The sequence below is a fragment of the Fusarium proliferatum genome (assembly GCF_900067095.1).
Source record: "Fusarium proliferatum ET1 genome assembly, contig: FPRO_scaffold014, whole genome shotgun sequence".
NCBI classification, from domain to species: Eukaryota; Fungi; Ascomycota; class Sordariomycetes; order Hypocreales; family Nectriaceae; genus Fusarium; species Fusarium proliferatum.
Genome location: NW_022194803.1, coordinates 371,741 through 399,591, shown reverse-complemented (window position 1 = coordinate 399,591; position 27,851 = coordinate 371,741). Strand labels below are relative to the sequence as shown.

General features: G+C 47.7%; 11 protein-coding genes across 11 annotated transcripts; 7 read left to right on the top strand and 4 right to left on the bottom strand.

Annotated features, from left to right (window-relative positions):
• Positions 1 to 66: 66 nt before the first annotated feature.
• Positions 67 to 2,236, bottom strand: FPRO_04045 (uncharacterized protein; the record flags this gene model as incomplete). The annotated part of the gene is made up of 3 exons (XM_031223838.1): positions 67 to 731; positions 797 to 1,218; positions 1,284 to 2,236. 3 exons carry the CDS (start codon positions 2,234 to 2,236, stop codon positions 67 to 69), a joined length of 2,040 nt encoding a protein of 679 aa, XP_031089157.1.
• Positions 2,237 to 3,262: 1,026 nt separating this feature from the next.
• FPRO_04046 (uncharacterized protein) lies at positions 3,263 to 5,062 on the bottom strand (the record flags this gene model as incomplete). Its single annotated transcript, XM_031223837.1, has 1 exon — positions 3,263 to 5,062. The coding sequence occupies one exon, from the start codon at positions 5,060 to 5,062 to the stop codon at positions 3,263 to 3,265; it is 1,800 nt and encodes a 599-aa protein (XP_031089156.1).
• A 1,956-nt stretch (positions 5,063 to 7,018) lies between these two features.
• On the top strand, positions 7,019 to 8,971 carry FPRO_04047 (uncharacterized protein; the record flags this gene model as incomplete). The annotated part of the gene is made up of 1 exon (XM_031223835.1): positions 7,019 to 8,971. The coding sequence occupies one exon, from the start codon at positions 7,019 to 7,021 to the stop codon at positions 8,969 to 8,971; it is 1,953 nt and encodes a 650-aa protein (XP_031089155.1).
• A 357-nt stretch (positions 8,972 to 9,328) lies between these two features.
• FPRO_04048 (uncharacterized protein) lies at positions 9,329 to 9,766 on the bottom strand (the record flags this gene model as incomplete). Its single annotated transcript, XM_031223834.1, has 2 exons — positions 9,329 to 9,438; positions 9,496 to 9,766. 2 exons carry the CDS (start codon positions 9,764 to 9,766, stop codon positions 9,329 to 9,331), a joined length of 381 nt encoding a protein of 126 aa, XP_031089154.1.
• Positions 9,767 to 11,168: 1,402 nt separating this feature from the next.
• FPRO_04049 (uncharacterized protein) lies at positions 11,169 to 12,355 on the bottom strand (the record flags this gene model as incomplete). The annotated part of the gene is made up of 3 exons (XM_031223833.1): positions 11,169 to 11,320; positions 11,373 to 12,086; positions 12,130 to 12,355. The coding sequence occupies 3 exons, from the start codon at positions 12,353 to 12,355 to the stop codon at positions 11,169 to 11,171; spliced, it is 1,092 nt and encodes a 363-aa protein (XP_031089153.1).
• A 1,239-nt stretch (positions 12,356 to 13,594) lies between these two features.
• FPRO_04050 (uncharacterized protein) lies at positions 13,595 to 15,669 on the top strand (the record flags this gene model as incomplete). The annotated part of the gene is made up of 6 exons (XM_031223832.1): positions 13,595 to 13,650; positions 13,697 to 13,792; positions 13,837 to 14,718; positions 14,764 to 14,841; positions 14,889 to 15,431; positions 15,477 to 15,669. The coding sequence occupies 6 exons, from the start codon at positions 13,595 to 13,597 to the stop codon at positions 15,667 to 15,669; spliced, it is 1,848 nt and encodes a 615-aa protein (XP_031089152.1).
• A 397-nt stretch (positions 15,670 to 16,066) lies between these two features.
• On the top strand, positions 16,067 to 16,618 carry FPRO_04051 (uncharacterized protein; the record flags this gene model as incomplete). Its single annotated transcript, XM_031223831.1, has 1 exon — positions 16,067 to 16,618. One exon carries the CDS (start codon positions 16,067 to 16,069, stop codon positions 16,616 to 16,618), a length of 552 nt encoding a protein of 183 aa, XP_031089151.1.
• Positions 16,619 to 17,114: 496 nt separating this feature from the next.
• Positions 17,115 to 17,861, top strand: FPRO_04052 (putative transcriptional regulator; the record flags this gene model as incomplete). Its single annotated transcript, XM_031223830.1, has 1 exon — positions 17,115 to 17,861. One exon carries the CDS (start codon positions 17,115 to 17,117, stop codon positions 17,859 to 17,861), a length of 747 nt encoding a protein of 248 aa, XP_031089150.1.
• Positions 17,862 to 18,342: 481 nt separating this feature from the next.
• On the top strand, positions 18,343 to 20,728 carry FPRO_04053 (uncharacterized protein; the record flags this gene model as incomplete). The annotated part of the gene is made up of 3 exons (XM_031223829.1): positions 18,343 to 18,910; positions 18,965 to 20,030; positions 20,086 to 20,728. 3 exons carry the CDS (start codon positions 18,343 to 18,345, stop codon positions 20,726 to 20,728), a joined length of 2,277 nt encoding a protein of 758 aa, XP_031089149.1.
• A 2,133-nt stretch (positions 20,729 to 22,861) lies between these two features.
• FPRO_04054 (putative low-affinity hexose transporter HXT3) lies at positions 22,862 to 24,739 on the top strand (the record flags this gene model as incomplete). The annotated part of the gene is made up of 3 exons (XM_031223828.1): positions 22,862 to 23,031; positions 23,080 to 23,482; positions 23,576 to 24,739. 3 exons carry the CDS (start codon positions 22,862 to 22,864, stop codon positions 24,737 to 24,739), a joined length of 1,737 nt encoding a protein of 578 aa, XP_031089148.1.
• A 772-nt stretch (positions 24,740 to 25,511) lies between these two features.
• FPRO_04055 (uncharacterized protein) lies at positions 25,512 to 26,279 on the top strand (the record flags this gene model as incomplete). The annotated part of the gene is made up of 2 exons (XM_031223827.1): positions 25,512 to 25,737; positions 25,894 to 26,279. The coding sequence occupies 2 exons, from the start codon at positions 25,512 to 25,514 to the stop codon at positions 26,277 to 26,279; spliced, it is 612 nt and encodes a 203-aa protein (XP_031089147.1).
• Between the last annotated feature and the right edge of the window lie 1,572 nt (positions 26,280 to 27,851).

Sequence of the window (27,851 nt, the reverse complement as noted above, 5' to 3'; positions counted from 1 at the left end):
AGCCGTACTTTAAGAAGTAAATACTAATATAATCATACTAGCTGTTAGAAAGGTTCTTACAAACTATTAATTACTAGACGGCAAGTTACCACTTCTGATCTGATGCAAACAGGGTTCTAACCTGTCAGCTATATAAAACCTCTGGCAACACTCCCTGTCGTCTTTGCCTGGGTGTTGTACTGTTACTCCCGTAGTAGTAACTGGAATGTCTCCCTCATCGTCATTCCAAGCTGTCACGCCGATACCCAGCAATGCCGCACGAAGAAGCCAATATAAGCTGTCCATATCTCTTGCCAGCTGTCGTTTATTCTTCTCCTTCTTCTCCTTCGTCTCCTTTTTCTCCTTTTTCTTCTTTTCACTCCTCGGCTTCCTTATCCATCCAATAACCGGCTCAAGGATCAATCCTATGAGGATAATACTCGCCGACACAGTGCCAATGACGATGACAGCAGCGTAATTGAAGTTCTGAACCTGGCCTTGGGAAGGGATCTTCTGGGCGGCGCACTGCCACTCCAGTTCGGCACGATCTTTTCCAGGTAACTCTTTGACTGGTTCCAGTATAAAGGCTCCGCTGGTGTCATTATATGCGGATATATCCAGGAAGAGCATTATTTGCTCCTGGAGAATACTAAGACCTGTTTGGAACCAGAGAGTCACTTCTTTGATCCATTGGTCATCCGGGAGCGGTGGGGAGATGGCATTATTATACACTAGTTCGCTTGCCAGTAACCCTGTTCAGAAGTTCTCTTGTTAGTATAACAGCACGTTATTCTTTGTATAGAAAAGGAACACAAACCTGTGCTTCCAAGTGGGGCGATTCCGGACTGGAATGTCGTAGAATCCACGAGGGCAGAAATAACTCTCTTTAATACGCCAAGTTGCTGGCTGTTAAGATCCAGGCCTGTCTCGCCTTGTCTGAAGGCCTCACTGTTGTGCGTGAGGCTGGAGCACTTTCTGTTATTTTGGTTACAGACCTGTACCTGATCGAGACAAACTAGGGAGGTAATGAAGTAGTCACTGCGATACGTCAATTTCCCTAGATTCATCTTCTTGCTTTTACCTGACGCTAGAAACATCGGATCGTTGACGGGCCCGAGATATACAACGTTGGGGAGAATCGCGTGAAGAGTGAGAATCGCGTCGTCATGTTTGAAGGGATCAGTCGGCTGCCATTGATCCAAGGACGCGCTGATGGCACCAGGGTCTATCACTGCAAATCTGGAAGAAAACACATTAGTCTCATCATTTCTATCTCACCGGATTCTTGCGCCAATCAAACTTACCCCGTGACATATCCGACATTCTCATCCCGGATACGAGTGTTGAACTTGAGCGTAATATTGCCAGGTCCTTCATAAGGCCCTGCCTTCAGGGCTGTGAAATTATCGGACCCGTCTTGGTAGGGCACCCAAAGATCGGGGATTCTGGTAGGCGCGCAAGTCGTCTTCTTTCGAAACTGGATCATGTGTTCCTTGGGCCCATTAATGCCCAGATAGGCGCCAGTATCCAACAGACCCGTGTCTAACGCAATGGCCATGTTTTCGTCGTTCGTATCAGCAGCATAATAGCGACATCGATTGCCTTTCAAAGGACAGGGCACTGTATCATTACGATAAGGTAGCCTTGCAACGGGAAAGCTAGAGGGAGGATCGCGCCGCGACGCCTCTGCGTTCCGATACCACGCTTTAGCATAAGCTCGACCGCGGATCGCCTTGTCAGTGGTGTACGCAAATGAAGCCGCAAAGGCGTCATTGCTGGAAGAAACTGAAAAGTTGCTTCTGACATAGCCACAGTTTCTTGGCTTTGCTAGCACCAGCACGACTTCCTCTCGCGTGCTAGCGATGCTTGCCACGATCGTACCGACTGGGACGATCGCGGCGGCAAAAATGATAGCGAACAGGCCTGTACAGAGCAGTTTGCGGACATGTCGGACACTAGACTTCCTCCAAGCCCACCAAATCTTGGCGAGATGCCACGCAGCAGACGTTGGCTTTTCAACGTTGCGGAGGAGGACTTGTAATTGAAGCTCCAGCGGGTCGGTAGCGTCTGAAACGTGGCACTGGTGGAGAGCATAAGCAGCAATTGTCCAACAGCTCCCCACAGCCAGGGTGAGGAGAACCGTCAGACCCGAGATAAGATAACCAGCAGACTGTATGGGCAGAGTTATAACTTTGCCGTCTAGACCTGCGGTGGAGTAGTTTCGCCATATACCTGTATAAATATCATGGCTCTCCATAGTAAGGTCGGGAAGGAAACAGGAGTCAGACAGTTGACAAGAGATAAACCAAGCAAAACGGTTTGGAGTGAGTACTGATCGAAATTGGTACATGGGGGTATCAGAACAATATATATTGCCCCCGGCCAGTGCACATTTTGCATAGGTTGATGGCATAAGCATAATAGCACAATATTCTAGGACGTCCTTTGGCCGTCATATCTAATAAAAAGCAAAATTGAAAAGAAAAACAGAACTTTCAAGCCTGTAATGCGAGCCGCAAAACGCCTCAACTGAAGTGGCTATAACTAAAAGTTTCAGCTCGCCATGGCTTCAGGAAACTTGGAGGCGGAGTGAGACAGCAGATCAGTGCGGTCCAATTAGACCACTAGGTAGGAAGTACGCATGATCATTAGGCAAAGCCCAGAGGCGCATTTGCGCGTTTGGCTTGTCACGGAAATGCACTTCTCCTAAAGTGCATTTCCCTTCATCCTGTCAAGCGTTTCTGGCGTCTGAAGCCTTCCCCTTCCTTGGATATTAGGATAATCAGCGCTCGCTATTTAATTTTACTTATCTTACAAAGTACCGATTCCTCTCAAATGGTGGCCAGCCTTGTAAACCATTAAGGCCAAGGTAGGAAAGAAAAACAAGTGGCGAGTGGCTGTATCGATAAGGGAGAGCGCCCCTGATTTGGGAACGCATGCCCCACCCAAGGTAATGCGTCCTACAGCTCATGTTGATATTCGGTATTCATCGTGTGAATACTTCTGCAGTAATATGTCCAGAGGGCATTACCTGGTAACAGTGTTCAGAAACACGAAACTTGAAATGCTTTTTCTTGCTAGTAGAATGGCCATTCTGGGAGGACAATAATCTTGCCTTTTTTTATCAGGGGAGAAGTAGCTTATGCTTATTAAATCCCTGGTGTGTGTTACGAAGCCTGATTTTGTGTCTATGTCACTTTCAATTATAGGGAGGGCAGTGCAAAATTCTTGATTGTATAACAGGGCCTCAAAACTCACATGACCTGAACTCACAATGTTGAGATCATATGCTCCAGTCTCCATCAAACGTGGGGTTAATCTTCAGCTGGCCCAATCCATCCTCGCCCGCATTCTTCTTATCCACTTCCGTATCAGCAATTGTCCAGTTCTTAATATGAATATCCAGCGTCAAGTTTGCCTGCCCGGGAGTATAATTATCCATCTCCTCCCCGGCGTCCATACCAACGACGCTTCTTCCAAGTCTCAGCTCCGTATCGTTATGTAACGCCTCAAAATACACATTTGAGATCTGCAAGTCGAAGTTTTGCATTGGAGCAATCGTCATGAGTGCTGCACAAACCCCCTCACAGACGACACCATCAATTTTGACTTGCATGGTCCGCTGAGTGTCGATCTCCTTTGGATCACCGTAGAACGGCGACGCACCCAGAATAGCCGACGGAACATACGCATCGGGCTTGATCCACCGATTATGAATGACGCGGAGTTTACTAACCGATACGTCGCTAACATTACGCGGCTTCCAACCCATCTGAATAATAGCATTGTTCCGAGCTTTCCAGATCGTCAGGCCGTGAAGTTGGGCTCCCGAATGATATAGTTTGATAGCATCATCATTGACGTGCCAGAATACATCGCGAACTGAACCTTTATACATCTGTATTCCGTCGGTCTGGAAATAATATGCCCCGACTTGCTTGTAATCGCGGATATGTGCACTAACTTTGTTGTCTTCTTCGTGAGGAGTGCTGTTCTTGGGATAGAGATCCATGGTGTTGAACGGCGGCGAGGCGAGCGTTGGCCCGATGCAGTTCCATGTCTGACTGTCTGTCACGGACTGGTGCCAGAACATACGGAGACTGTACCGGTCGTCTTTAACAGCCGTGTAGTTCTTGACTGTGTTGGCCATGTAGACATAGTTCTCGCCCGACAACACTCCATAGCCGACTGTATGGAAAGTGGGGTATTTCGTTGTGTATTCCAGCGCTGCTTTGACGTAGGCACCGGGCTCGAAATATACGTAGTAAGACTTCGGATTCAACTTGATATGGTCCTTGCCAAGGACACCATCCTTCTCTATCCAATGGACGCCCGGTTCGAAGATCATGGTTGGTTTGGACCCGAAAGTGTCTTGCGTCATCTTTCCAGGGTGGATGACCTGTACGTTGCTGGATGTCTTGGAGGGAATTAGATCCTTGGGCAGAGGCGGGCTGGCGAAGATGATAAGGCCATTTCTGGGTTCCTCACTGACTATGACACCACCATCATTCACATAGTCAGTGCCGTTGGACCTGTACGTGAAGAGATCGTCCTTGAACTCAACAGAGAATCTAGCCCCGGATTTCTGGTAAGGCACTCGAACCAAGACAGTGTTATGCTTTGGACTCTTAACTGAAAAGCCAAGATCAACAGGGCGGATGACAACGTTGGAAGCTGGGCCAATCGAAGACCCGTCAGTAGTAACAATCCAAACATCAACGTCTTTGCGGTAGATAAACTGCGTCCAAGCCATATTAATTCCCTCATCTGCCTCAGTGGTAATCCCATCTCCGTCCGCAAAGTCATACTCTTTCCTTGGCTGAGCTGGATCGAACATCTTGCCATTACCATTACGAGGAATGGACTCATAGACGAAAGAATGATGAAAGTCATCCTCACCCGCAAGGGAAACGGAGACGTTGTATCGTCGTGAACGCCGTACCTCATCAGCCGCTACTGAGGTATTGGTGTTGACGACCGAGTTTTCGTGCCACCATGTCGTAATATCAGAGTCTGGCACTTTTAGTTCGCAAAGTCGGGCTGCTGCGAGGAAGCCGAAGAACTTCCAGCATGGGAGTAACATGTTTGTAGCTGGGGATTAATCTGTGGACTTTAAAGGGCCCATAGAAGCTGGGCTTGGTAGCTATAAATCCTCTCATTCTATCTCATTTCCAGATGAACTCACATATTTGAACATAGTGTATACCCACATGTAAAGAGGCCTCATTGCGTGTCAATTGATCGATCTAACAAGGAAACGGACCGACAAGACATCGTTAACCAATGGTATGCTCTAAGCCGAGACCCCATGCATCTTGGCATCCAGACGCCAGCCAGTGAAGCCAGGTATTTTTTGCGGGTGCGGTAATTTCATGCAGATGCATGTGTCAAAACCTCCCGAGAATCATTCCGGACTGCCAAGAAGCTTTTCTTCTGGCGCATATACAGTAGTCATATCCAATAGCAGGAACACTTAATTTGGTGCTCTCGCACGACTAGGAATGAGGTAGCTGCCACTAACACGGCGACATGGAGAAGTTACCGCGGGTTTTCGTCAAGTCTTAGCTAGGATCAGATGGGGAATTTGCTTTCAGCCGCCCATTTTGCTATTCTAAGCTTGATGGTGAAACGTATCGGCGTCAGCCAGACCGGCAGGTCAGCTATCTACTTGGCATAGCTCTCAAGGTTTTACCACGTCGTGAGCTTTCTATCCAAATATCCCTTTCAAGTTATGATTCTCTCGCCTAATAAAATATGATTTGAGAACTAGAATAACTACTCCTAGACCATTCGTCATTAAATTGTGCTTAATTCGTGTACTAGTGTATTCAAGTTAGGGAATTCGGGCAGCCTGGCTAACGAGGCTCTGCAGGCACGCCATATTGATATGTAGGCTGACACACAGGACTATCACAAGGTACAGCCCCGGTACAACTTCATGTGGGTGCACTAAATGTAAACTCAGCTCCTAATTGATGACTGCAGTCTTATTGTGAAGCACAAGATAATCTTGTTGCTTTAGCGTTTGATTAAACAGAGCGACGCAACTCCGAATAGAAATAATCCAATCTTAAAACGTCACCCATATAATAGTAGATTATTTCTTCGTCTATAACTTTCGCGCTTACTAGTACTGTATTGATTACACATGCCGCCAGGTAACTGCTATTTTCAACCCCCATGTTAAATCCAACAGCAAGGTGGCTAACGTGAGTTGGGGGCTCATTGCTGCAAAAGACCTCATTGGGTAGTTAATGTGTTAATGTAGCACAAAGCCAGGACTTCAATTCAGCCCAGAAAGTCACCCACTCGGACTAATCCTGTCATTCTTGGAGGTCCCCGACCCATCCGATGTTTATTAAAGTGTTAAAATCATTGTCACCGTGTAACCACGACCCGCCATACAGGCTTATGAAAACAACAGGGTTACCTGCAGCAATGATATTTTTAGGACGTGGTGAATGACTATTTATATTCTAGCTGAGTTTCTGCAGTTCTTGGCACAAGAGTTACCTTTGTAAATATTTCGCGAGGCTCTGGTAATTCCTGCTCTTAAATACGCTACGACTGCCTTGAAACAGAGCATGTCTATTCCCTTCTGAATTTAGCCTCCCACGCTCTATGATCGCATTCCTCGTCTGGGAAAGTCAAGACAAGATTCAACGTCAGTGACACTCTTTACAATATCAAAGAACCTCATCAGGATGGTCGACATAGAAAGCCATACGCCAGTCAAGGCGACCGACCGCCTACTTTCGGTACCGAATTACCATTTCACGTCACCCATCAGCACCTCATCAGACAGCATAGCCTTGAACACGCTTCCGACAGGATCTCATTTGTCAAGAGAAAGCCTCGTGAATTCCATCTCAAAGCCCAGAAGATTTGCAATACCATACCAGAATAAACTACAGATCATCTCAGTGGCGGTTCACGTTTTAGCCATCGCTATTACTATCGTCATTGTCCAGTTCAGACTTCGTGAGATATACTGGTTTGACCAAACCGCGAAGCCCTCATCCAAGCCTCTCTGACTGCCATGGCATTCCATATTATAAGACATATGCTTCGAGGTCAGGGTGTGTCGTTTGGCGTCCTGGATGGGGTATATCGGTTTGGCTCAGTCCCTTGGCTCTGGTCAAAAGGGCTTTGGGGTGCCTTGCACAAGCCTTCCCAGTACCAAAATTTTCTCTTCGCTATAGGTCTTGCGATGGCCGCTGTTTACGCCAACGTTATTGCTCCATCATCCGCTATCTTGCTCACTCCGACACTTGACTGGTGGAAAGTCCATGACGCCTTCAACGGCCAAAACTTTACAACCCTCATCACCGGAAACTCGAGTCGAGTGTTTCCGTCATACCTGACGCCGCGTGGCAAGTGTGAGGATGATCCTAGCTGGGATCAATATCCTGGAGGAGGGTACAGCACCCTTCTCTCATTACTTAAAGCGTATCAAACCGACGGGATCGATCTCGAAACCCAGATTAAGCTACCAGTTGCAAAGTCGTACCGGAAAATCAGTTCAACGCTAGAGTTCAATAATTATACCGCAGCAAATGAAAGTCTCCCTGTCGCCACAACTTCCCATACTTCAATCGCCATGATAGCGGGTCTGCTCTGGAACCACATCCGAGAACAGAAATTAGGCAAGGTAAACGACATAGAGCGCCCACAGTTTCGACCCAGCATCCAGGACATTCGTGCACCACTGGTGCAGGTCCAGTGTTCTCCCTTCTCTTGGATCAATGCCACCAAGAAGATTCAGGATCCTATATTCAAGGTAAACAATCTGAGAAACTTCAGTCAACTTGTTGACAAAGAGGACACCGACAACTACCAACGAATGGGGAATCGAAACGCTAAACAAAAGGATTGGCATCACACAGAATCCACTCTTCGTATCCCTACTCTGAGATGGGTCGACGCTTCGGCTTTGTTTCATAATCCCAAGCTTTCTCTCGCTGCAGTCGCAACGGTCCCTGCGTATTATCTCCAAGGCGATAAAGCAAAGCTTGACAGCATCATCCTCCCATGCATGATCGATGCCCGCTGGGTAGATGTATCTCTTGAATACGATCCCACGATGGACAACACAATCCACAGTAATTTCACTGACCTGATGTCGCTGAGGCGTTATTGGGATCCCACAAACACGTCTAGTCCTCCTGGAGGGCTCACGTCACCAAACGTCATGATTGACACATCTTGGGCCAGATCACTGAATCTCAAAACAAGATACCATTACAACGTTAAGAACGGAAAAAGAGGCGTCACAGCGATTGAGAATTTAATGAATACCTTTATAAAAACTGACGACGACCATGATGAGGATGACGACGACTATATTCCGAATCACTTTGTTCCACCTTTCAACACAGCAACTGGAAGAAAGCTGGGAAACTTCACGACTGATGGGTCAAAGGTTGAATCCTATATAAACGAGATCTCCAAGACTGTATCTGCTATACTCTCTCTCGCCATAGTTGATGGCATGTCCCGTAATGCCATTAGTCTAAAGATGCGCTTGATTACCAAGAACCTCCAGAATGGCTTGTCGCAGGGGATAGAAGAATTCTGGGAGCCCCATCCTGACGAAGATGGCAATCCTGGATCGGAAGTGTTCGAGGCAACTGAAGTCGATGAGCCAGTATCTATCGACTGGGAGGTCTACAGATATGGATGGGGATATGGCCGTCAAAGTACAACGGTATACTTCGCTATCACAGCTCTTTTCATCCACGTGGCATTGGTACTTGTATTTGGGATCTATATAGCGATATTCGGGGTAAGTGGGGAGCGGCCTGGCAAGTCTCGAGACACGATATCCGAGTTTGTAGCTCTAGCATTGGCCTCTCCACTGGTAGGTTATAACGCTTCAGAAGTGAGAAGACTTGCAAATGGCGAGGAGGAAGAGAATGACGGTAGCAAACTCTTGACGCTGCCGATTAAACTTGGGATGAATGATGAGAACGAGAGAGTATTATTAACTTAGGCTCAAGGCCTGGGTACGCGATCACAATAGAGCAAGAATATCCAGAGCAAATGGATTAGGCAAGGCGTCAAGAGGAAAGCTAGTTTAATTCAAATTCATAAGATTGTGTATATAATATGTCCAAGTTCAGTGTGTAGATGAGACGATATAATCTGGAGTCCAATACTATGGAAAGACCATTTAACGATCGGATCACTACTGCACTTTTGTTTCTTTCTACACCTTATAGCCATATTTTATTATTCCTCCACGGTATATTGTGAACATCTGCGTCCCTTTCACTTCCCCAAATTGAGGAGAGTCTGAGCTAGAAAACAACTTCATGTCGTCTCTAAAAGAGTATGACTTATTGAAACTCTAACACTGGAACTTCATAGACTTCCAATCATCTCCAATGTTGAAGCAATCATTGAGATTAAGGCCCTTCTCGGAATAGCCCTGGCAGTTTCCCTCCCTGTATCTGATCACTAAAGAAACGACTTGTAAGCACAGGCATTATCGTCTAAGAGTGGAGTTTAGCATACTGTGGCAGCTGGTCCTCTTTCTCTCCTGCATGCTAACAGCATGGTCCTTCGAGGCCAGGTCTTTGATGCAATATCCACTGTTGTAGCCCTTCCTGGAGCGTGAGGTTCTGCATGTGGTGGTGGTCCAGAACTTGACCGTGATGTCGTTGGCTCGGCTCTCGAGGTGGGAGTCAAGACCTGCGGGAAGGGTGTCAATGGGGTTGGCCAGAGCAGGAACGGCGAGAAGAGAGCAGACTGCGATGGCAGTGGTGGTGAAGGCGTTGAAGAGCATATTGGGCAAGGAGCTTGGTAGAATCTTTCTGATCTAGATAGTGTTGGATGAGGATGAAGGGATGTGATATGAAGAGAAGTGTCCCCCTACTTATACCCGACAGTTGTTCTGACAGTACGTAGATGAAGTACGGCCACTTCCTCTTTGGTACTGTGGATTTGACATGCTGTGAACCAAACATCACCACGTCACTTGAATGCAAGCATAAGGGTACTCGGGCGTCTATTCGATACCAGGGTATCCATAACCGCAGCTTTGCGACTTCCGAATTGATACGGCCCCCAAGCAAACGTTCCAGCGGTCTCAGAGTAACTAAGAGAAACTCAGTACGGTCGGTAGTTTAGTTACGGTTACGGTCTAGATCACCTAACTCGGCGTTAATGGAGGGTACTATCTGAGGATTGGTCCAATGTCAGGCTCGTGGGTCCAGTGCGAGATTGAGAATTGAAGATGGCTAAGAGCCAAGAGCAGATCTGGTCCTCACCCCCCTGTTCCACCATAATAGGCCCCAAATTAAATGCCCCGCGGGCCCTGGAGCGGCTGATATGACCTGTATTAAGTTAGGCTCTTGGCTGTGCATCTCAAGGCCGAGACTTCGAGTATCGTCGGCCATTTAGAACCCTGCATACCTATCACATCGCCAAGGCGGGAAACCACTCAGCGAGGATTCAACGGGATCGCTAGACATTGAAGAAATTTATCCACAAGTGGAACAACAAAGATACATTCCTTTATGAGACGTAGTTCAAGTTCCTAAATCCGCAGATCTTTAGTAGCGGCTCGTAAATTCAGCTGAAAGGAGACCCGGATGGACCGGCCGTGACAAGGATCATGCGGGCTCGGAGTTTAAACTGACAGAACCAGCTCTAATTGGAGTTGAGCTGCATGTATGCCCGGAGAGTGGAACGAGTTAGTAGTGCAGTATTGGGGGCGGAATGGAATGTCTGAACACAGGACTAGATGAGTATAGAAAAGCAAGTAGACATTGGCGGCTGCAAGTAGTAGATTCCCTCAAAACTATTTGTGAATCAATATGAGAATTCATCGTACAGCCAAGAGCAGGGTCCTGGGTCCATACAGCTCCCTGACTCTCTGTCTCTCTCTGTCATCATGATCGCCCTTGGCTGTTTGTCCGACCCACTACTCTGCAGTGCTACAGCATATATTCCCTGCGGCGCAGACACGGCAGAGATAGAGGGGTAAACACCTTCCCTGAGGCCAAGCCGGCTAACTCGGATTCAACGTTCCATTTGAACACAAATCTAGAATTTCTTGTACAAGCATAAACCCAAATAGGATACTGGAGCGGAACGTGGTCAAGGTGTTGGGTAAAAAGTCCGAGGACAGGAAAAGCTCCGGCAGCCTCTGGAGATCAATTGCATGCTAGTTCTAAACATTATTCCTAAGCTCTCTTCAATGCCTCGGTCCTCGAAAGGCTGTTGGGATCAAGGTAAGGCTTCTCGCCAATGCCCACAGCCCTGTGACCCGTGCGCTCACCAAGACCATCATAATCATTCGTCGCGCTGTGGAATGCACTGCGGTTATCCCAGAATGCTAAACATCATTAGCATTACACTCAACCACCATTTGAATCAGAGTACTGTACCAATATCGTTGGGACTTCTCCATCTGAAGCGAACTTGCAGATCATGGTTCTGCTCAATCCTCTTGTAGAGTGACTCCAAGATCTCTCTGCTCTCGCGCTCGCTCAGCTCATTAATGCGCTTGGGGAAGTTTCCAATCGCAAAGATCGACTTCCATCCCGTAACTGGGTTTGTTCGAACCACGGGATGAATGGCCTTGAGCTCATCACCGACATTGGCGGGATTTCCTCTCGGTTCCTCGTAAACCTGGTAATGATCCGGTCTCGCATCTCGCGCCCTCAAGAACCCTTCGCCAGAAAAGGTAGCCGTCAAGCCCTCAAAGAACTTCCTGTAGGGATCGCTAAATCGATCATATAATTCATATCCCGAAGCCCAGAGGGTATCGCCACCTCCGGCGGGGAGTTTTGTGAGTCGCAGACTCGTGTAGTCAGCGGGATACTGCTCGAATTGGATATCGCTGTGCCAGCTTGCAGCGCCCTGCTTTCGATCATCACGATCTTTGATTCTATCCTGGAAGAACTCCACGTTTGATGAAATAACGCTGATCTCATTGTCGTCTACACCGAATTCATTGGTGCTGTTGAGAAGAGGGTGGATGTGGAGAGTTGAGTCTTTCGGCTTGTTGGTTAGTTGGCCGAGACGGTGGACGAGCTGCTTGTGCTGTTCGTCTGTGAGGTTGTCCTGGGCGCGGAAGAAGACGACGCCGCGTTGGGAGACTGAGATGTTAGCGATGAGTTTGGGGGCTGGAAGGAAACTTACTGGTGATGGCGAGATCGCGGATTAGTTCATCGGCGTTGGGTGCGTTAATGATGTCGTCGACGAGATTGACTTTGGGATATTCGCGTCCGATGACGGGGGTTGACTCTTCAAATTTGAACTTGTCAAGGGCTCCCGATGCCTTGAGAGGCTCTGGGTACTTGTTGGCCTCGACATTGAGCGGCACAATGCGCTCAGCCTGTTGAGTGATGGTAGCAGTAGTCGACATGTTGAACCGTATTTAACCTGTCTCTGTGGAACTGTGTTGATCTTAAGGAACAGAAGGCAGTATTTGCGTGGCTCTATGCTTCTCTTATATATAATAACATCAGTCCCCACTACGCGTTATCAGATCGCACAATCCGTCATTTCACTTACGACATCCCGATTGACCTCGCTAACCCCGCAAGAACAGGTACGCACCACGTCTAGTGAGTCATGCCGTTGGCCTTGCGCTTTCATCATGGTCGATGGTGTCACTTTAGCTTGTGAATCCATTGGATAGAGAGACCGGAGCTGCGCTTGCGATAACGTTGTTTCATCCGCATCATCGGTCGACAACCGATTCGGAACTCGGATTCTCTCGGATCTCGTTCCATTCTTGATCTCATTGGATGATCGGAGTCGAGGAGGTTCTTTGAGCTCCGAGATATCGGTTGTCGCAAGCATTTGACTCGGTCTTGTCATCCTCGTACTCGCTCATGAATGACCTTTCGTATTAGGTGACAGACGCTTACAATTTCGCCATGTCTCGTCTCTCCGACAGGCCGAGCAAATAATTCCTTTCAAGCTGAGAACCATGTGATCAGATCCGTTTTCTTTGCAATTTGGGGAAATCGATGGGATTTCGGGATGGCGTGCTAGCTTGTCAAATCCCCGGGATTGCACGTTATCCACTTCGTCATCAGAGCCTTGGATGGTGAAATGCGGAGGTCTCCATCAAATTAGTGCAATGATAAAATGTTGGTGTTGGTATAGGCCAATTTCTCTGATAAGATTAATCAAAATGACAATCTCTCATTTGCTTAGAGTGCTGCATTATGAGGAATGAATCGCATGTTGTAGGCTTGAGAACCATGAAAATTGTCCTTTTTGCTTATCTGTATGCTGTTGAGCAGATTACAGCAATGATTGCCCAGGTATAACGAGTAATTTTTGACGTCTAAGTGGTAATTGAATGAACTTATAAGCTAAGGGAAATCGTGCTACGTAGTCAAATCAGAGACAATAGCATTTTGTATTATTTTGATCAGTTCGGATACCTGGATGAACAAGTTCAGGGTAGCTGGGTTTGATGTCTGACAGAAGCGTTCTCAGCCGTTTATCGATAACAGTGCGGGTCTCTTATCTCGACCGACACGGCGGAAAGTTCTTCCACCCCTGGCCAAAGGCGGAGGACCAGCCGCCTCCTCCGCCTGACATCCGCCCCGCGGCAAAGATTTCAGTGTGACACACAAAACAGGCAGGCATGGAATCTGCGAAGCGGAAGCGAGCCGCCAAGGCCTGCAATTACTGCAGAAAGAGGTGTGTCAGTATTGCCAAACAAGTGATAGGGTGCTAATTGATGCAGGAAGAGGAAATGTGATGGCAGACAGCCGGTCTGTACCCTCTGCGAAGAGGCGAATAACTCTGAGTGCGAGTATCGCGATGAAGGAAATGAGTCAAAGTGAGTTTCATTCTCATGTTGGCATGCAAGGCTGACTTGGTTAGGCGCATTGCTATCCCAGTTGATCGCGTTGATGAGATCTTTGATCGTCTTGAATCTCTTGAATCGACCTTTCAGTCTGCTATAGCTCGTCAGCGGGATCGAAGTCCCATCTCAACACCTTTCCCAGCATCGACTCCTTACCCAGCCTCTACGCCATACGCGCCATATTCGATAGCACGACATAACGAACCAATCAGTCCTGAGGATGGAATAGTACCTGCCTCATCAGTCCACTCAACAGGCCCTGGGACGCAAACATCATTGTCTCAATTCGCCAATAACAATGTCTTCAACACGACGATGGACATACCACTTTCTCACTCATCCACAACAGGGAACTTACTCAGATCTGCGCCGGCAAAAGCACTGCTGGGACACTATCCTTCAGATCTATTTCTCCATATCGAGTTGAGAAGACCGATCCCCGAAGGATTGAGATTGAACGCGGAACCAGCGAGCCAAATCGACCTCCCAACATTATCACCCAACGAAACAGACCATCTCGTGAGAAACTACTTCCAGCTTGTTCATCGCTTCCATCCAATTCTTGACCAACGAGCTTTCTACGATCTATACGACAGAACCGTAGACCACGGTGCACGGCCTGACCTCACGTCTTCCCTGGTCCTCGTTGTTCTCGCACTAGGGTCTGTCGCGGCTGAGACGCCGAATCGCATGGATGCAAGTTGGAGCCCTGGAGTAAAATTCTTCACACCCGCTGTGAGGTTATTACTCACGGAGTCGTTATGCTCTTTCGGTGGTGATCCTTTGTTACCGCAGGCGTTGTATCTCGCTGCGCTGTATTATAGCTATTTGTCGAGGCCGTTGCTTGCGTGGAGGTTGGTGCATATGGCGTCGACTGATGTACAACATTATTGGATAAGGTGTGTATAGCTTTAATGGGATCTAGAGATGTGCTGACGTTTCAGATCTGAGAAGTTGCTGCGAGATGGTTCGCAAGACCAGTCAATTCTGCGAGTCTTTTGGGCCATTCTCGTGCTCGAATGGTAAGTCATCCGCCTGTGTTGTCAACGACTCATCTAACCATCACCAGTGACATTCTGGCAGAGCATCATCTACCTCGGAGTGGCATCGAAAAGATCGTCGATAAACTCCCCTACCCCTGGTCCGATGGTCCCTCTGAACCTTACATGCATCGTTGGCTTGCCGATCTCTCGTCCCGGCGCCTCTTGAATCGCATTCACTACGTCCTCTACGCAGAAGCTGAACCAGGGACGGGCGATAACCAAGCTGATAGCTCTGAAGAGACGCAGTCAAGTCTCCCAAATCTAGCTCACGAGTTGAATCGTCAGCTGGGTGCATGGTATCACCTCCTCCCTCATAGTATCAGGCCCAATCTTGAGATTCCTCCGATAGGGATTGATGATACTATGGTTACTATACGATATCACACCACTGGTGATATTATCTACAGGCCTTTTCTGTATCAGGTTTGCGCTCTTGCCCCGGGGACACAGCCGAACCCCGCTACGCTCGAGAATGCGAGACAATGTCTTGTCCACTGTCGTAGATACCTCAATGCAGTGGAATTTGCAGTACACGCGCCGACTGCATCTTTGGAGAATCTCCTACATGGGTATGTCTACGACAAGAGTGCAATAACGATTACTAACAGATCTAGGACCATGGCAGTAGTATTACTCCTCTCATTCGCAGCCTTCTCAAGACTAGACGCCCTCAGAGTCCCAGATCTCAACCAATTGCAGGACAAGGGAATCAGGATCTGCGAAAGATGGGCATTCCCAGGATCGAGTATAGAGCAAATGGTTGTAATTCTGCGCGCCCTCCGAGCAAAATGCATCGATACAGGTTGAGAGCAAGCTTCATAAGAAAAAAAACCCAATGCAGAAAATTACCCAATCTGGTGTCATAGCTGTGCATATCCGGTCCCGGAAATGGTCAATCCAAACGCGAGGTCCATTGATTTTGACATCAAGGGCGCGCGCTAGTCTTCGTCGGAAGCAGGGCCGAGACCTGTGGCGAGATCTTTCCAGAAGCCACTGGTTCAGATCTGCATGGTTCACCTCTGGGCTCGGGGAGTTTATCTAAGTTGGAACTGTTCAAGTATTTCAAGCCGCCCAGCCAAGCCTAATTTTCAGATCCGAAATCTGCAGATCCACTCACCGCCAACTTTTTCATTACATACCCCGGCTACACAGTATTTATTACTCAATCGTTGTCCTTAGCTTCGTTCCACCAATTTATCTCATCATGACTGCCAAGGACTCCCAACATCCTCATAAAGAAGTCATCATCAAGCCTGCGACGCTCGCTGATGCTGCTCGCATCGCAGAGCTAGGTTCACATGTCTTCACAATAACATTCGGCCACTCCGTCGAACCCCACGAACTCAGCGCCTTCCTCGAAGAATCCTACACAGAGGCATCAATTATCAACGACTTGAACGACACAAACAAAGATGTTATCATCGCGACAAACTCGGACGATGACTTTCTCGGCTTCGCATATCTCACCCGGGGAAGCAGTGAACCCTGTGTAGAAAACATGGAAAAGACTGTTGAACTACAGCGAATCTACGTACATCCTAATTCTCATGGTGCCGGCGTTGGAAAGGCTTTGGAAAAGGCTATTGAGAGTATGGCGAAGGAGCAGGGGTTTAAGAATTTGTGGCTTGGTGTTTGGGAAGAGAATCCTAGGGCAATAAGGGCGTATGAGAAATGGGGATATAAACAGGTCGGGGATCATGATTTCACTATCGGGTCTATTGTTCAGACTGATCATATCATGGTTAAAAGTTTGTAGATGTACTACTGAGGTATTGAATCATGGGTTGATAAATTTGGCGTTTGATAGTGGACTTGAAAAATGACATCTAGATAGACAGGCCAGACCAAAAATCGATTAGTCTCTTTACGATCAACGCCTTTCAATCATGTCTCATCTGTCAATGCTGTTCGGCGTTCAAGACCGAGAGTTTGTGACTCAATTGATCACCTCTACAGTCAAGCGTTTTCGACCCTCGGAAGCAGGTCCGATAACGCTAGGTGAATGGCCAATCATAAACCCCACTGTACCTACGCGCGCTCTAGACCTTGCTTTGAATGACTGTGCCTGTGATTCGCCGATCCAGACCGGCCCGGTCGAGGTGAACGACGCCCTCTCATACTGGCGGCCCGCCTCCTCCGCCAAACCTTTATTACTTGCGATATTCGTCCATTCTACACTGGCATAAAGACTTCAATATCTTACTTCCAAATAAACTACTACGACAATACAAGACATACCCGACATACCAACCATGTATATCCGCGCCGCCCATGCTGAAGCAGACCTCCGCGTCCTTCGCCGTCTCATCCACGAAAACCCCCTTGGAATGCTCACAACCGGCATAAAATCCCAAACCAACTCGTTTCTCCAAAGCAGTCACATCCCGTTCCTTCTCGACGTAAAAGATGAGTCCAGCGAAACAGAGCTCGGTCGTCTCTGCGGCCACTTGGCCCGTCAAAACCCCCAAAGCAAAGCCATGATCGAGCACTGCACCTCCAACCCCTCTCTCAAAAACTATCTCGAAGACGAAGTCCTAGTAATCTTCACAAAGCCAGCTCATCATTATGTAACGCCCAAATTTTACACCGAGACAAAACCAGCGAATGGAAAGGTTGTGCCGACGTGGAACTACGCCGCAGCGCAGGTTTATGGAAAGGCAAGGATTTACTACGAGAACAATGAAGAGACGTCTTCGTTTCTGGGACAGGCAATTAGTGATCTTACGGACCATAATGAGAGGGGTGCGATGGGGTATACGGCTGAGAATCAGTGGAAGGTGTCTGATGCGCCGGAGAAGTATGTTGAGTTGTTGAAGAGGAATATTATTGGGATTGAGATTGAAGTTACCAAGTTGGAGGGCAAGTTTAAGATGAGCCAGGAGATGGGGGTTGGGGATAGGGAGGGAGTTGTTAAGGGCTTTGAAGGGTTGGGGACAGAGGTTGCTGATGAGATTGCGAGGGTTGTTAAGGAGCGTGGAGAGTTAAAGGACCAGAGGTGATGCTAAGTAATATTGCCGTGCTAGTGGGCGCTCCTATATGTGAACCCAATGTAGCAATGCTAGGCTTGATCTTTTTGGAGTCTTGGGATAAAGTATTGATGAATGTCTTGCTAGTATATTGGGGCCAGAATGTTAACAGTTTATTCCAAAGCTAATCATTACCCTCAAACTATCAAACCCTGTAAATGTGGAACAACCTGAACAGTAGCATTAAGGCAACCTAACTCTAGCCCGAAAAGCTAGTATCAGATGTAAGCAGGGTTTACTTACATAATTACTCGAAATAGGTCAGCGGAGTTGTACTGGCCAAAAATGCCATTGCAGCATATTCATTGTGCGAGCCTATAGGAACCAACCACGTCGGTACCCCTCTTCTCATCATCATATCATGCATCCCTCTCACCTTGTCCTGATGTCCATAACCTTTTTGTAACTAATTAAAAATAGCATGACTACTGAGTAGGAGAATAGACTCTCCAAGATGTCGTATTGTGCGGTTTGTCAGCGCTCCATTTTGTACTTCTTCCTCGATGCCGACGCCCGTCGGGGTCTCAAACGTGCCTTGGACTTGGAACCCTTCTCCATCTTGGAATTTGCGATGTATCCTTCGGACTATGATGATCGGCTTTTACACAGGTTTCAGCACTACGACTCTATTTCTAAGCTACAAAAATCTGCAATTTCTTGCGAGCTATGCTCATTGATGCTTCCCTTCCTCCTCGAAAGTTCTACCATCGACTATAACGAGGCTCATTTTGACACTAAGTTTGCCGTAAGACGCCGAGGTGCCATTTATCTCCTTCCATCGGCACAGCATACGTCGAATTGGAAAAACGCAGAAACACTCTCTCAGCCTGTTTATAACAGGAACAGCGACTTCTACTTTTTTGATAACTTATATAAAACAGGCGCATATAGTCATGGTAGCTCAACCGACACCAGCTTAGCTCGCCTAGTCCCTTTGCCAAAATTTGAATACCACTACACATTCCGCAGACCTAGAGATGATCATGGGCAGTTGTCTTGGATCGCCTTTGCTCAGCCACACGGCAAGTTCCTGATGCAGCACTATTGAGCGACGGACTAACACAATATAACCTCAGCTTGGGTTGCAAAACGAGCTATCTGGACTACGGATCACATCAAATTCGAGGCAAGAGTTGAGACAATTCAGAACTGGCTTGGCAATTGCTTGACTGATCATGAGGAATGCCGTGTGCCAGAAGTTAGGCGTCCAGCACGGTTCCTTGTCCTTCATGCGAGTGTAGATGACGGAGATCTCCGACTCGTCAGTACAGCCAACCTGTCCCAGTTGAACCGCATCAAATACACAGCTTTAAGCCATTGCTGGGGCTCAAATACCAATCACGCAGCTCGCGCTACTCGTGAGAACGTCCATGAGAAGATGACACGCATCTCGTTTCATTCTCTTCCGAAGACCTTCCAAGATGCCATCAAAGTAACCAGAGCGATTGGCATATGGTTCATTTGGATTGACTCTCTCTGCATTATCCAGAATGATGGTGATGATTGGGCGATGGAGGCATCCAAAATGGCCGATGTCTACAGAGGATCCTATCTGACTCTAGCAGCTTCCTCATCACCGGACGCAAATGGAGGGCTATTTCTAGACTGCCAAACCCCGGCGAAAGCTGTGAACTTCTCCCCCGAGTTGTTTCCACCGGAATTTGAACAAAAGCTTCCTAAGAGCTGCTTGGTTCGTCATCCAGTAGCTTCAAGAGCTGCGATACTTGACGGACCACTCAGCAAGAGAGCATGGGTCCTTCAAGAACAGATTCTGTCGACTCGACTCATTCATTTTACCAATACCCAGATGTTCTATCAGTGCACATTTGGACTAAACTCAGAGGATGATGTTATCAGTAGCAGACTGTCGGAGCTCCCCAGCCTGGTGGAATTCAAATTTGATTACTCATTAAAGAGGCCTTTCCTTTGGTTCAAGTGGGTATCCGAGTTCAGCGCCCGTCATCTCAGTTTTGATAGTGATAGAATACCTGCCATGGCTGGTTTAATCAAACACTACGAGCACATATCGCTTCAACGGCCCATCCTAGGTCTTTGGGATGGCACTTTCTGGATTGATCTAGCCTGGTACGGCTATACACCAGCGAGCAGCAAAACTCGCCACAGCAATGATACTTTCGAGGGGTAAGTACAATAAACAAAGTCTTCATATGATCCCCAAAGCTAATAAGTCTGCAAGCATTCCAAGCTGGACCTGGTTCTCGTCCAAAGCCAAGCGCATCCACAACTTATTTGACGATCTGTGCTTTTTAGATGGAGGTCATTTTCCTGAGGAGAACAGCAAAGTCAAGCTAATTCACTACAGTTGTGACTGGACAGGACCTCCATATGCATCGAAATTGAAAGGTGCGGAGCTTAGAGTATCAGGTTCCCTCAAGCCTGTTAGGCTTCAGCATCCTACAAGTGCAAGCTTGCCCTTCCTCGACGGCGACAATACATTCGACTCAAGACAAGGATCTGAAAATGGGCAACCGCCTGGGCTGTTGTTATATCTCGACAGTGTTAAAATGAACCTTGATCAGGATCGGTTGTTTCTTCTCCGCCTTTTTACGGCCAACGTTAAAGATAGCATTTCGGACTTGGACGATTTTGTCTTGTTACTGCGAGAAGAAAGTCATAACAACAATACGGTATTTCGTCGACTGGGCGCGGGATATCTAGCAAGACCACAGCCTGAGCCGTTTATTCTGTTCAGTACTACTCATCTGAGCTGTTTGGATGAGCCAATGGATGAAGAAAGCCTCGATGAATTATTCAAGAAACCAGAGGCTCCACCCGCATTTTTTGACGATGCTCCTGTTCAAGAAGTTATACTAGTATAGTGGTGTTTGGAGAAGTGACCAAAAAATACATGGTTCTTCACATGTTGGTGAGAGAGCTTTCATGGAGGTAGTATCCTGCTGGTATTTCGATTATCAGTCACTGCATGATAAGTCGGCGTCTAAATTCAACGAGTTTGCATCGAGCTCATCCGGCCTGGGCAGTGGCATGTTTCATTGAATGACGGGTAAAAAGCAGGTTACGATAATAAAACAACCGAACAGAGATTTGCGATCTTAAAATAACATATTGCTGCTCCATTTGCATGGAAGAGATGCTGCCAACCACTACTTCAATTGACCCCATAGTGAAGGGCACTTCCAGCATCATAGCCTTTTACCTAATCACCGAACAACCCGGTAACTTACCTCGGCACTGTTAAGCAGCATAAGATAAGCTTGTCGCAAATGCAAACCTCAATAACCGTATATTCCCGATTATGGGGCCCCATGGGCTGCCAACCGCTCCAATAACAATACCATTCTTGCGGGATCGTGAAGCCGACTATCGACTTTCGATGTTACGCGTCGCTGTCGGGCCTTTTATCATACCATGAAAAACGCAGATCGTCAAGTGATACTCTCTTGAAGATTTCATTGACGAATTCTTCAAAATGCTGACAGCCCTACGGATGGCTCGGCATTCAGGTACACCACGATGCGAACACGAAGAGGAGTTTGTGTAGGGTAACAAAGCGGCATACCACCACGCTAGCAAATTAAATTCCCCGACGATGACATGATGCAGTTCCTCCACCAGAACAAATCGTTATTGACTCGTGAGAGTTGAAGGCAAACGGTTGCTTAGATAAACGAACTGGAGATTGGGGAAGCACGTGGAATTAAGTTACGCTTTAGGTAAAATTACCAGCATAAAAACTGGTTTTCTGGGGAAGTTCGTTACAATTTCTGAACAATGTTGACAGGACAGGATTGCCTATGACGCAGTGGCGCTGGGAATACCGGACATCCGGACGCGGCTGAAGGATACATGCATCCCACGTCCCATGACAGACAAACAAACAAATACAGTGACAGTGACCATGGAGAATGGGGAACACGGGGTATGGAGAAATAAGAAAAGATAAAAGTGCTTTCGGCCGAGGCAGGGCCGTTCGGAGACGAAGAGCGGGTAATCGTTCAAGGTACGGTATCTAGAAGTTCTTGGAAGTGTCGTGGTACCTGGATGTTCAATGGAGAGAATGGATGAGATCGTCGGGTTCTGAGGGGGATTGAGATTGGCGTCATTGCTTCGCTTGCCAAGATTTGTGTGGGAGATCGGCAAACGGGGCTTGGCAGTTTCGACAAGAGATTTTGACGGCTGGGCGATAATCTACTGTCTCACAGAAGAGTTTAACGGTGAGATCTGAGTGCAGAGATTCGTAGAACCACAACTCGATTGACTTTGAGCCAGAGTCAATCTCGACATGAGAATGTCATGAACTGATGCTCATTGAATCCAATGCCATGGTCTCTCCGGATCCCTCGGGTGTCGTCATGTTTTGATGGTGAACCGAATCCAGAATAGTACTGAACAGGGGTTAGTGTCACTAACGCTCCCAACCAAAACTGCCATCCAAGCCATCACGGGGACATTTCCCCCAATCAGAAGTGCTGGGATTAATGCATTACAGCGCCGTTTCAGTTGATTTTGCAGCCACTACAAGATCCCAAAAGCCATATCGTCATACCAAACAGACACTGTTCCTTCGATGCCATGAGGTGTCAGATGTGAGATGTCTCGGGCTTTCCCCAGCTTTACAACCCCGTGGAGGTGGTACCCCGTTACCCATTATTCACCCCATTACCCAATTATTGACCCATTGTCTGCATTCCCCTTGTTAACCCCACAGAATTGGTAGAAGCAAAAAAATGGGACGGACCGATTTCGTGGTCTCGAGACCAGGACAGCCAGGATGGGCATGGGAGTGCGGCTCATTGGACGCCTGTTTTTCAGGCCTGACATCACGAAGTATCACACTTTTGCTTTATAACGTCATTCTTGATTAGTATGTATTTAAATCCTCGACACCCTCCATTTCGTCGAGTAACTCAATCACCAATTGACTTTGGATCATCACTAGATTACTACATCATACTATTATACACTGTAGAGATACAATTTGACTGCCCATCATGGCGCCGTCCTTCCTCACTGTTCATTTCGATGACCAGAATCCAAACTCTGAAAAGGGCAAAGAGGCTGGTGCGAGGAGATCTCTCGCTGGCCTTGATTACTCACCTTTGCCTCGCATCACGCCCCGATCTTTCCTCCTAGCTACCTTTGTCTCCATGGGCGGTCTTCTGTAAGTTACCCAGCCGCTCTACTCTTCAACAGGCACTGATGAAAATAGCTTCGGTTATGACACAGGTCAAATCTCAGGCTTCCTCGAGATGCCAGACTTTCTCGATCGTTTCGCCCAGACAAACAGCAAGGGAGAAAAAGCATTCAGCACCGTCCGCTCAGGCCTCATCGTAGCGCTTCTCTCAATCGGTACGCTCATGGGCGCACTAATCGCAGCGCCTGTGGCCGACCGCATTGGAAGAAAGTACAGTATCTCCGGCTGGACGTGGATTATTGCTATTGGCTTCATCATCCAGATTTCCTCAGACCGGGATTGGGTGCAGATCATGATGGGCCGATGGGTCGCTGGTCTCGGAGTCGGCGCTTTGTCTCTGCTCGTTCCCATGTTCCAGGGCGAGACTGCACCACCGTGGATTCGAGGTGCAATGGTTTGTTGTTATCAGCTCTTTATTGTAAGTGGCCTAATTCTTGGCATGCCAAGTTTCCTGTTCCGACGATCTGTGGAGAAAAAGCGTCAAGGATTGCACTGACATTTTTTTGCTTAGACGATGGGTATTTTCTTGGCTGCGTGCTTCAACTACGGCACTGTAACGCACCATCCCGACAGCTCAGCATCCTGGCGCATCGTCATCGGCGTCGGCTGGGTCTTCACTCTCGTTCTCGGCATTGGAATTCTGTTTCTGCCCGACACGCCCCGTTTTGACTATCGCAATGGCAAGGTTGATCGCGCGCGCGAAACCCTCTGCAAGGTCTACGGCGCGACACCAAATCACTGGGCGATCCATACTCAAATGGAAGAGATCGAGTCCAAGCTCCGCGCCGAGAGTCACGTCAAGCAGAACCCCGTTCAAGAATTCGTCGGCATGTTTAAAGCGCCGCGCATGGCTTATCGTATTTTCATCGGAATGTCGCTTCAGATGTTTCAGCAGCTCACTGGTGCGAATTACTTCTTTTACTACGGCACTACCATCTTTCAGTCTGTGTCTATCAACAGCTACAAGACGCAGATTATTCTGAACACGATTAACTTCCTGGTTACGTTTATTGGATTGTATATCGTTGAGCACTACGGTCGACGCAAGTCGCTTATTGCGGGAAGTACTTGGATGTTCATCTGCTTCCTTATCTTTGCATCTGTTGGTCATTTCTCACTCGATCGCAATGATCCCACCAAGACGCAGGGCGCAGGTATTGCTATGATCGTCTTTGCTTGTCTCTTCATTCTGGGCTTTGCTACGACTTGGGGTCCTATGATTTGGACTATCATGGCTGAGATCTTCCCCTCGCGATATCGTGCCAAGGGCATGGCTCTCTCAACTGCTAGCAATTGGCTTTGGAACTTCCTCCTCGCTTTCTTCACGCCTTTTATCACGAAGGACATTGACTTCCGCTATGGATACGTCTTCGCGGGATGTAATGTCCTCGGAGGTCTGCTCGTCTACTTCTTCGTCATTGAAGGACAGGGACGTACGCTCGAGGAGATTGACACCATGTATCTTGAAAAGGTGAACCCTATTAAGAGTGCCAAGTGGGTTCCTCCTCCTCCTGAGGAGATGTCGAGGATCAGGAAGCAGGCTGGTACAGACCTCGAGACTGCTGTTCCTGCGGCGTCTAGTGATGATGAGACACTTGCGAGGCCGTCGGGTGTTACTGATGGTGGAATGGGACATCATAAGGAGGAGCATGCTGGAACTACGCACCGAGAGTAAGGGATGGTGATGATTGAGATATGATGGGTATTTATGATGAGTGATGTTGAAGACGAGATTGCATGATACCTACGACCTGTTCTTATTGTTCATAGTCAAATTTACAGTACTTATACCTGATCAACTATTTGAGAACGTGCATCCAAGACTGGCCCTCTCCGGACATCGGAACCGTGATGAGGTTATATGCTAGAGAAGTCAAGAAAAGGTTCAGTCTCATCATCAAGGTAAAGGACACGAGGCAATTAGCGCACTGCCTTAGCGTGCCATCGACTTGGGCTGTGGGAAGACTTCCAAGGTCCAGGCAGTTGCAGTCTCGTCGGCACCTGAATGATTCACCTTCCTTGATGGTCAATGCACTTACCCACTGCGACTTCCAACCTGCCATTCTCCCTCAATGGAAAGAAAAACAACAATCTTCCTCCGTCTCCATTTTGATCTGTACATCAAAGAATTCTATCATCATCATCAGCTCAGATTCTGCCATCGCCATCAAATATTCATCGTCATTACGAACGACACCTTTACTACTGACCGACCGCGCGATCTTTAACTGCATCAGCAACCCCGACTCAAAGAACTGCTCCATCATCCCCTCCCATCATCCATTTTCAGCATCCCCACCAACATCATCAGCATCGACAATCCGCACCCGTACACTACCAACATGTGTCAAAAGTCCAGCTACGAATTGTGCTGTGAGAACTGCAACAAGAGAGTCATCATCTAGGTTGTGACCCATCAAGTATGCAGCGGCAAGCCTCCAGTGAAGATGACCAAGGTCGAAAAAGAGGAGCGCAAGAGAAAGGGTCATGAGGTACTCTATCGAAAAGACGGATTCATATGCAAGCGCAGAATACGACCCTACACTCAACGCCGGGACTTCGTCGGAATGCACGCCTGCTGGCATTGCAGTCTTTCCAGTCTAAAGACACAAGCCCAGGAAGACCTGAAAAGACTTCTTGCGGATGAAAACCGAACGGAAATTGAGGTGGAGCGTAAAAGAAACAGGATACAAGAGCTGAAGAAACAAATTCTGGATACCGGGCGCCCCCAAGAGGAGTACACGATGACACTGCCAAAGCAATTGGAAGTCGACAAGGAGGGCTAGTTACCTGGTGCACTGGCCAAATCGGATCCTAAAGTCCGGAAAGCTCTCGAGTGGTTGGGCAAACGACATCCTCAAGTCGATGAACAGCCAAAGGACCCATCCGCCTCGCCCTCGATCGATTTGCCCACTACGAGTGACCGAGAGCCTTCTCTCCCTGCAGCGACAAACAAGGGGAAGGGCAAAGCGGTTGCGAAAACAGGCGTGCCGGATGTACCATCTGAGGCTTCTAGGTCTTCTCCGTTCCCTGGAGCGGACCGTACCTTTGATGCTGAGATGGAGGATGCGGATAGCAATGAGGTGGCGGCTACGGAACCAGCCGACGAGACTTCTCTTGAAATAGCCGCAATCATGTCGGGTGATGCGTCTCGTGAAAGAGCCGAAGCCATTTCGGCTTTGCGTCGATTCTTGACCTGGAGTGATCGATTGTAATTCATGGCAGAAGCTAGCGGGATCAGGATGGCGATTGCCATGGTCGTGCGTGATACTGTCGACGCTGTCCTTGGATCACAGTAGTTGTGATGGAGGATGAATGAATGCTGGACAGGGATGGGGAATGCAGCATAGAGTATCGAACCAATGGGTATGGATAAAGAGTAAGGAATGTGGCTCACACAGAGAATGATAGTTGATAGGGAATATGACCATGCTTTCGTTTCGTCGCACCAGGCCAAAGAGTTTGCTGATGGCGGTTCTTCACACGTAAAAGCCTCTAGTACCGACAGATCACAGTAAACCAAACCGGAAACATTGTGAAATAAAAAATCAGGTCATACTCTGGAGTGATTCAATATGTTAGCTGCAAACATTGTGCTTTATGTCAAGATGCCGCAGCATCATAGAGCATACATTATGTTACCAGTACCAACATATCGTGAATATCCTCAGCATTCAAGATGGCGAATAAATGTTGTCGAGTACTAAACTCCCTCAATGTGAAAGCCTCTATGCAAAAGTTTATATTGGGAAAAAGAAGTATCGTGTTCTCATTCATCACCTGTATTCGCAGCCTAAAGCTTAACCTTCTAGGCCTGAGTCACCCACATAGTATGCAGTCAACTACAAGTACTAAACTCACGTAGGAGTTTCTGATGAGGTCGGTCGTGCTGTATTCAGATAGCCGAGGAGACAAAGAAGTGAGAGACCTTATAGGTGAACATACTGCATTTTTACAGTGAACAACACGCGGGTGACGCCTCGGGTCAGTGAACATGCGAACTTAACGACATTGGATAAACAATGTGCCTTTCAAATGCCCTCAAAGACCGTGATAAGGATACACTCCATCTCACAAACTCAATATCACCTTTCCTGCAAACGTATAAATACTCCCTCTCATCCCGGCATGGCCCGAACCTTTACTCACGCGTCTCAATAAACGCCGGCAAAGCTTGAAAGAATTTCACACCACCGTCTTGACCACCTTGCTAATATTGCACCACCGCCCTCACTAACGTACGGTTTGCTAACACTCATCCCAAAATGTGTCGAGAAAGAAAAGAGACTTGGCTGTGCAAGTACTGCCAACGGTTCATCAAATCGGTGACTTACAAGATATGGAAGTGCGATGGATTCAAACGGAATGGGGTTTGCACTGAGGTGAAAAAAACACTGCAGACGACCGTTTATCAGCATGATGCGGATTGCGAATTCTGTAATGCGCCGAGGAAATGGCCTGACGATGAGGGTTTTGCTGCGTAGATGAAGAATCAGAATAACTCGTCGCCATGGTGAGGATGAGAGGAGGTTTTGAGAATTGGTGAGGCTGGAGTTGTCTTTTCCAAGCCTACAGCTTCAATCACAGTCACAGATCAATTGTATCAAGGCTTTGTAGCCGTTTATACCCCAATTTTATCTTCTGACCGGCTCATGAACCCGGTCTCGTTCCCCATCGGTATCCATCCCGATCAAGTGACACGGCATTAATCTCCACATTCTCCATTCGGCCATCTTATCTCTCTGACATTTTCCGACCGACGAATCACACTCTTTCTCAATGACACA